Source organism: Oratosquilla oratoria, chromosome 41 (assembly GCF_046742065.1).
Source record: "Oratosquilla oratoria isolate Oo_2021 chromosome 41, ASM4674206v1, whole genome shotgun sequence".
Taxonomy (NCBI): domain Eukaryota; kingdom Metazoa; phylum Arthropoda; class Malacostraca; order Stomatopoda; family Squillidae; genus Oratosquilla; species Oratosquilla oratoria.
In genome coordinates this window covers 40,651,246-40,658,458 of record NC_134817.1, presented here as the reverse complement: position 1 = coordinate 40,658,458, position 7,213 = coordinate 40,651,246, and the positions used below count along the sequence as shown (strand labels likewise).

At 43.9% G+C, this 7,213-nt stretch overlaps 1 protein-coding gene across 1 annotated transcript; it reads right to left on the bottom strand.

Moving 5' to 3' along the window:
- Positions 1-2,780: 2,780 nt before the first annotated feature.
- LOC143021167 (uncharacterized) lies at positions 2,781-3,752 on the bottom strand. The gene is made up of 3 exons (XM_076178458.1): positions 3,575-3,752; positions 3,269-3,505; positions 2,781-3,064 (listed from the first exon to the last, which is right to left on the bottom strand). The coding sequence occupies exons 1-3, from the start codon at positions 3,750-3,752 to the stop codon at positions 2,781-2,783; spliced, it is 699 nt and encodes a 232-aa protein (XP_076034573.1).
- Between the last annotated feature and the right edge of the window lie 3,461 nt (positions 3,753-7,213).

The following is a 7,213-nucleotide window of genomic DNA, read 5'->3' as shown; positions in this document are numbered from 1 at the left end:
TTCTTCTTATACTCCTTCTCCTTTTCTTTCTCATTTAAGCAGTTCACTCTAAGTACCTCCCTATCTTGTGCCCTTTTCCTCTTGCTCCATCTGTCTTCCACTCTCAACTTACCTTCTACCAAAAAATTATGATATTCCCCCAATCTCTCCCCCTAGAACATGTAAATACTTGACTCTTCCTACTATACTCCTGGTTACCATTACATAGTCCATTAATGCTCTATATACCACCCTTCCATCCACCACCCTCTCCCATGTATACTTACACTTGGCTTTCTTCCAAAACACTGTATTTGCTATCATCAACTCTCTTTCGATACACATCTCCACCATCAACTCTCCACTGCGATTTTTTTCTGGAACTCCACACTTCCCAATCACTCCGTCCATTGGTTCATTTCCTACCCTAGCACTAAGGTCTCCCAATACAACTGCGTTGACATTTCTCCCTAATCCCTCTGTGTACTCATTTAAATCTATCCAAAAATCCTCCCTTTCCTTTCCACTCTTCTCAATGCCAGGCCCATATGCACTTACAATGACCCACATCTCGTTTCCCAGCTTCCCCTTCATCCATATTAACCTTGAAGAAACCTCCTCTCACTCCACTACACGCTTGCTTATCTCTTCAGTTACTAGTATAGCCACCCAATCTCTTTCTCGTCCTCTCTTCACTCCTGACAACCTTCCAACTACACTCCCAAACTCACACTCACCCCTTCCTTTCAACTTAATTTTACTCAAAGCCAACACATCCATCATTTTTTCTCACAAGCATACTGCCTATCTCTTCCCTTTTACTCTCATCTGTACCACATCCACACATATTAAAAGACCCAAACCTTAGGGTACTGGTTGTGAAACTCCTAGACCCGCTTATGCCTTAACTTTTTTAAGGAATGTCCCCTTTGGGGCTATAGGTAGCAGGATTCCTAGTCCTATCCCCGTCCTATTGTTTGTCTCCTCATACGTCTCAAGTGAGAAAACTTGGTGGTGGCACTCTTTTTCCCCCACCACAGGGTTGGACGAAAAAAGCAAATGTATATTCAGATAAATGGTACAGGACAATAACAAGGGATGGGGGACAGAATAACGGAGGGACAAGCGCAATATAATAAAAGTGTCATTATTTCTCTACGAACAGAGATCTCCTCTATCACAGACAAAATTATGCGTGGCTCTGGTCCGTAGGGGCGCCACATATAGACCCTAAAGTATCAGCTGTATGCTACTTTGCCACAATAACATCCAGCAAATACCCCAGACAGAAAAAAAATTGAATGCATTTTTATCAAATCTAGTAAGGGAATAAATGTTAATCTCCATCAAGGTTTGTACATATTAAGAACATAAGAACATAAGAAATAAAGGAGACTACAAAAGACCATAAGGCCTACACTAGGCAGCTCCGTATCCATCACCACCTGTCGTCCCCATCCATAAAGTTGTCTAATCGTTTTTTAAAACAACTGATAGTTTCAGCGCTTACTACGTGGTTACTAAGTTTATTCCATTCATCGACCACCCTATTTGTAAACCAATTCTTGCCTATTTCCTTCTTAAATCTAAATTTGTCCAGTTTATAACCATTACTGCGAGTCCTGCCCTGTTGTTTTATTATGATGACCTTGTTTGCATCACCCTTGTTATAGCCTTTGATCCACTTGAACACTTCTATTAGATCACCCCGCACTCTGCGTCTTTCCAGAGAGTGTAAGTTTAGGTGCCTAAGCCTCTCTTCGTAAGGCAAATTTCCGAGTCCTTGTATCATTTTGGTCATTCTTCTCTGTACTGATTCTAGTGAATTTATGTCCATTTTGTAGGACGGGGACCAAAACTGTACCGCATAGTCAAGGATGGGTCTAACTATCGCTAGATAGAGTTTAATAATTACCTCTGCACTTCTATTTGTTACCGTCCTAGCAATGAAGCCTAATGCGCTGTTTGCTTTATTTCTGGCGCTAATGCACTGCTTCCTGGTTTTAAGGTCCGGACTCACCAGAACTCCCAAGTCCCTCTCGCACTCAGATTTTTCTAAAAACGTGTCATCTAAGTTGTATCTATTTTCGGGGTTGTGTAGCCCTACGTTTAACACGCTACATTTAGAGATATTGAAGTTCATTTGCCATTTCACCGACCATGTTAACAGTTTATTAAGATCATCCTGCAGAATCTGGGCGTCTTCTCCTGACCTAATTAGGCGTCCTATTTTAGTGTCGTCCGCAAACTTACTAACATCACTATTTAACCCATCGTCTAAGTCGTTTATATACATAATGAACAATAAGGGACCCAAAACCGATGTTATGTTTGCCAAGAAATAAAAATATTTTTTAAATTGTAATATACTAGATGTGAATAATTGTCCTATACTTGTTGGTTAACAAGACGGCAGTAAAAGTCACGTGTACTTTTCCCACTACCTCTCCGGATTCCTTTTTCACCATGGATACTAAGTCATTCCAGCAATACTCCATGGTTTTCCGAAAGCACTTAGTACCAAAGATATCGAGACACCTCTTCAAGTCATCATTCAATGTCCATGTCTCACAGTCGTACAGCAAGACAGGGAGCACAAGTGACTTGAAGATTCGAATCTTAGTCCTCATGCATAAATAACGACAAAGAAATATACTTTGTTTGAGACATTCCATAACACCATGGACAATTCCAATCCTTCAAAGTACTTCCTGACATAATCTACCACTGTTATGCACTACATTATCAAAGCATGTAAAGTGTTCAAAGACCTTAATGTCCTCGCCACGTGCATGAACAGTTTAAACTGTATCATCCAGTAAGCCCCTAAACTGCTGGACCTTGGTTTTGGTCCAGGAAACCTCAAATCCATGTGGTTCCGACAGCCAGTGCAATGACTCGAGGGCTGCCACCAGGACCTCCAACGAATTCGCAAGAAGGACAGTACCATAGGCGAACACAAAGTCAGTGACCTTGGTGTTGCCAATAGATGTTCCGCAACGAAATTGATCGACAGATATTTCCAATAACTTGTCCATGCAGGTGTTGAAAAGGGTTCTGGTGAGGACACACCCTTGCCTCACTCCTGAATTAATAGGAAAGAATCTAGACACGCCCCATCCCTACTTTACATAAAATACTGTCCCAGAATATAAGCCACATATCAAGTCGATAATCCTTGCAGGAATTCTATGGATCTGCAAAAGATTCCAGAACACACAACAATTCACCGAGTCAAATGTCTTCTTCAGATCAACAGAAGCTGGTAGAAACTCCTGTTAAGACTCACGTCGGCGCTCCACAAGAATACGATGCGCTAGGATCCGATAAGTTGTTGACTTACTTGTCATGAAGCCAGACTCTTCAGATCTCTGAAACTTTAGCAGGTATGAACAGACCCGTGTCAACAATAGAGAGGCAAACCCCTTACATGGCACACTAAAAAATGTATTGCCACGATACTTGTTGCAGCTCTGCCGGTTCCCTTTCCCTTTCCAGATAGAGACGACCTGACCCTTTTTCCAGTCTGTGGGAATAATATTAGACTGTCAGACAACAGACAGCACTGCATGCAACCCGTGGATCATTTCCTCACCTTCAGTTTTTAACAACTCTGCACTGATGATGCAGACGCTAGCTGTATTTCCAACTTTCACTTTACTCACAGCTTCTTTGACCTCTCCTAGAAAGGACGGAGATTTGTCTAACGGTTGATCAGGAATAGGTATCTGAACACCATCGAGGCAAAGCTCCTCACTTGGAGAGTCATCCATTATTAAGAACTCAAAGTACCCTACAAAGGGGCTACATCCATCCACACCTGACACTAATTAGCCATCAGCTGTTCAGGTTATGCTCTTCTGGATCACATATTTGGAAAGGATTTTTTTTTCAGGGCTCGGTAATCAGGCCTGATATTATTTGCATCAAAATGGCCCTCGAACATCTTCAGCGATTTCTATGACGTACTTCTCTTTATCCATTCTCATGAAAGCTCTAGTCTTTTCTTTTTGAGTCTTGTGTTGGTCCAGGTCTCCAGCATTCTGGCAGCACGGCCCAATTCTATACTCTCCAGTGTCTTCCTCGGAGCTATATCACTCCTCTACCTTGGACGCTCTCCAACACAATCCTTGGCAGCTTTCAGAGTGTCACGTTTAAAAGTGTCCCACAGTTCTTCAGGGTTCTGAAGAGAGCCAAGTACTTCAAACCAGTTAGATATCGCTACTGCATACTCTTGGCACAGACATTATCCCTGAGTTTCTTCAGATGAAAGCTAGGTGGATTACATCTTGGGATTCGCCTGAATTTGATAAGCAGGCTGAATGCTGCGACCACGAGCCTATGATCGGTCCCACAAAATTCTGCACTTCGATAAATCCTGGAGTTCTGTAGGATCTTCCAACAAGTGCTAAAATGTATGTGATTGATCTCCTTAGCCACTTCTCCGCCATTACTATACCATGTCCATCGGTGTGGTTCTCGTCTCTGGAACCAGAAACCAACAATCCTCAGCCTCCTGGATTTTGTAAAGGTCAGAAGGAGAGAACTGTTGATGTCCCTTGCTCTAGCTTCATAAGGGTTAATATATACTTCATAACCAGCTTTGTCGGTGCCGCCTTGAAATCGCCCCCAAAAAATGTGTCTCGTGGCAGGCACTGGTCAACTATAGATTCAAGCTTGGTATAGAGCAACTTCTTCTCTTCGAGGTTATATACCTCAATGAGAGCATATACTGTTATAAGAGAGATAAGGCCCAAGGTGCGCTTCAGTTTTACCAGCATCATACGCCCATCAACCTGAGTAACCTTAACAACGGCTTGCTGTAGTCGGCTAGATATGACTACAGCTATTCCCACGCGGTGGGTCCCATCGGTTCAGCCCGATCAGAAGCAGGTGTAATCTTCACTACTGATATTGCCACTGTATCCAATCTAAGCTTTCTGAGCTCCGCTTATGAAAAGAGTAGTCGGTCATTCTGGGAGAGAGAATGGTCTAGGGGCCCACACAGGGACTCCGCCGGAGGTTTACTGGGCCTGGCTCGACGTGTTGGTACCTCATTTGCAACAGGCTGGCACCCCGCACAATAGGTCTGGTGATTTTGACAGGAACAGGTGGTAAGATCATCATCATATGTATCCAGTATGGTTACCATGGACACATGCCTTCGATTTGCTCTCCCACGCTCCCACCCACCACCAAGCCCAGCATGGGGAGACGAGGATTTAGTATACATATTAACCTAATAGTCCCAGGGGTCATGGAAGATTATATGTACCTATCACCTTGACACTAAGGGATGAAGTGTGGTGTTGTCCCAGGTGGTAACTGTTTGACTTACGGTGAGCCTGACCTACAGAGTCAAGTCAGTCTTACCAGTCGATTTGTCTCTCCAAACCAAGGTGGGCCCACCCATCCTGGCTTGAACTGAGGACAAAAGAGTCATGTCGCTAGTCACAGGGGCGTACCTCTGCAACCACGGCACTGAAGTATTACTCAGTTTCCTGGACTCTCGTCTCCAGGCTCTGCAGGGATGCCACACACGGCAAATACGTGAATTAGTGCCCCATAAAGGGATTAGATGGCCCTTATTATTTTTTTTCCATTTGGATGTCCAACACACCCTCCTCACTGGCGGATCAGCAGTTAGGGGTAGCCAGTTTAATCGCCGGCACTCCGACCATGCGGCAGGTAGTACTGGGTTACGTGGTACCAGTAGGAAAGTCGCCTCATCTGACATCATATATATATATATATATATATATATATGTGTGTGTATACATATATATATGTATATATATATGTACATATATACATACATGTATATATACATGTATATATATATATATATATATACCTATATATACATATATGTGTATATATATATCTCTATATATATATATATATATATATATATATATATATATATATTAGGATGGTTAATGTAGTAGCACATTCGTGAAATAAGACTTATTGACCCACTGTCGGAGAATAAGATGAGATGGACAGAAATTATGGATATTTCGACCACTATCTGTGGTCCTCTTCAGCTGAATCTGAATTCTGAATTCTGAATTCCTAGGAAAGACCACCCGCTTGCGCGGGATCGGTTTCTGTGGGAGGGGAAGAATGTCTGTAAGAAAATGAAAAGATAGTAGCGTATAAAAGAGGGCTATTGCCACCGGGCGAATTAACGAGCGATTTGGGGCAGTTGGTGGTCGTGGCTCGGGAGAAATGGACTGGGAGCTTGAACGGGGACGCCGACGCCGGGAGTAGGATTAGGATCACCAACGAAAGTTTAGAAATTGGTAAGAGGCGTAGTAGAGAAAGGTGGAAAAACGGAAAAATCTTTAGTGGGAGGTAAACTGAAATGAGAAGATGTAGTATAAGAGAAAGTTAGAAAGGAAGCGAATTTTAGTCGAAGGAAAAGTAAGTGTAGATGTTTGTGCATGTGGCGTGGCTATGTTCGTGAGAGGTGTGTCTGTGTATCTTACGGAAAGTGAGTAGAGTTCACTTTTCGTGTGTAGAGCACGTTCCTGTTAAGCCACAGGTGGGGCCTGAGTAGCCTGCTTTTCCCCAGGTTGGGTTTGAAATCCTATAGAGTTGATCCAGTGGCGGTGCGAGGGGGTGGCAGGCTGGCGGTGTAAACCCGTCTGCCGACGTCAACGAAGAGGTCGGCCGGCAGCAGCAAAGAAGATATATCTCCTCGCCACCACCGGCGAGCGTGTAGAGCGCGTTCCTGATAAGCCACAGGTGGGACCTGAGTAGCCTGCTTTTCCCCAGGTTGGGTTTGAAGGTCAGTAGAATTGATTCAGTGGCGGTGCGAGGGGGGTCAGGCGGCCGGGTGTTGTATGATCTCTTTCCTTCCAATCACAACTCTGAAAACAGAGAATTACGCGATTGGGAATTGTGTGTAAAATGTCAAGTGTAAACTCGCTCACCAGCGTCAGCGAAGAGGCCAGCGTTAGGTTGTGGGCCGGTTAGACAGAGAGGTGTCCCAAATCTCTCCGTCGACCAGCCCGCGATCAGATTGAGGGTTCTGAGTGAAAGACGGTTTGGGCCTCTGCTAAACCAACGAGTAAGTTGTGCGTGTGCCTCTTTTCTTCCAAGCACTACTCTGAAAACAGAGAATTACGTGACTTGGGAAATATGTGTATTTGTCTAGGTGTAAACCCGCCTACCGACGTCAAGGAAGAGGTCGGCCTGTGCCAGACCGGCAGCAGCAAGGAGACATATC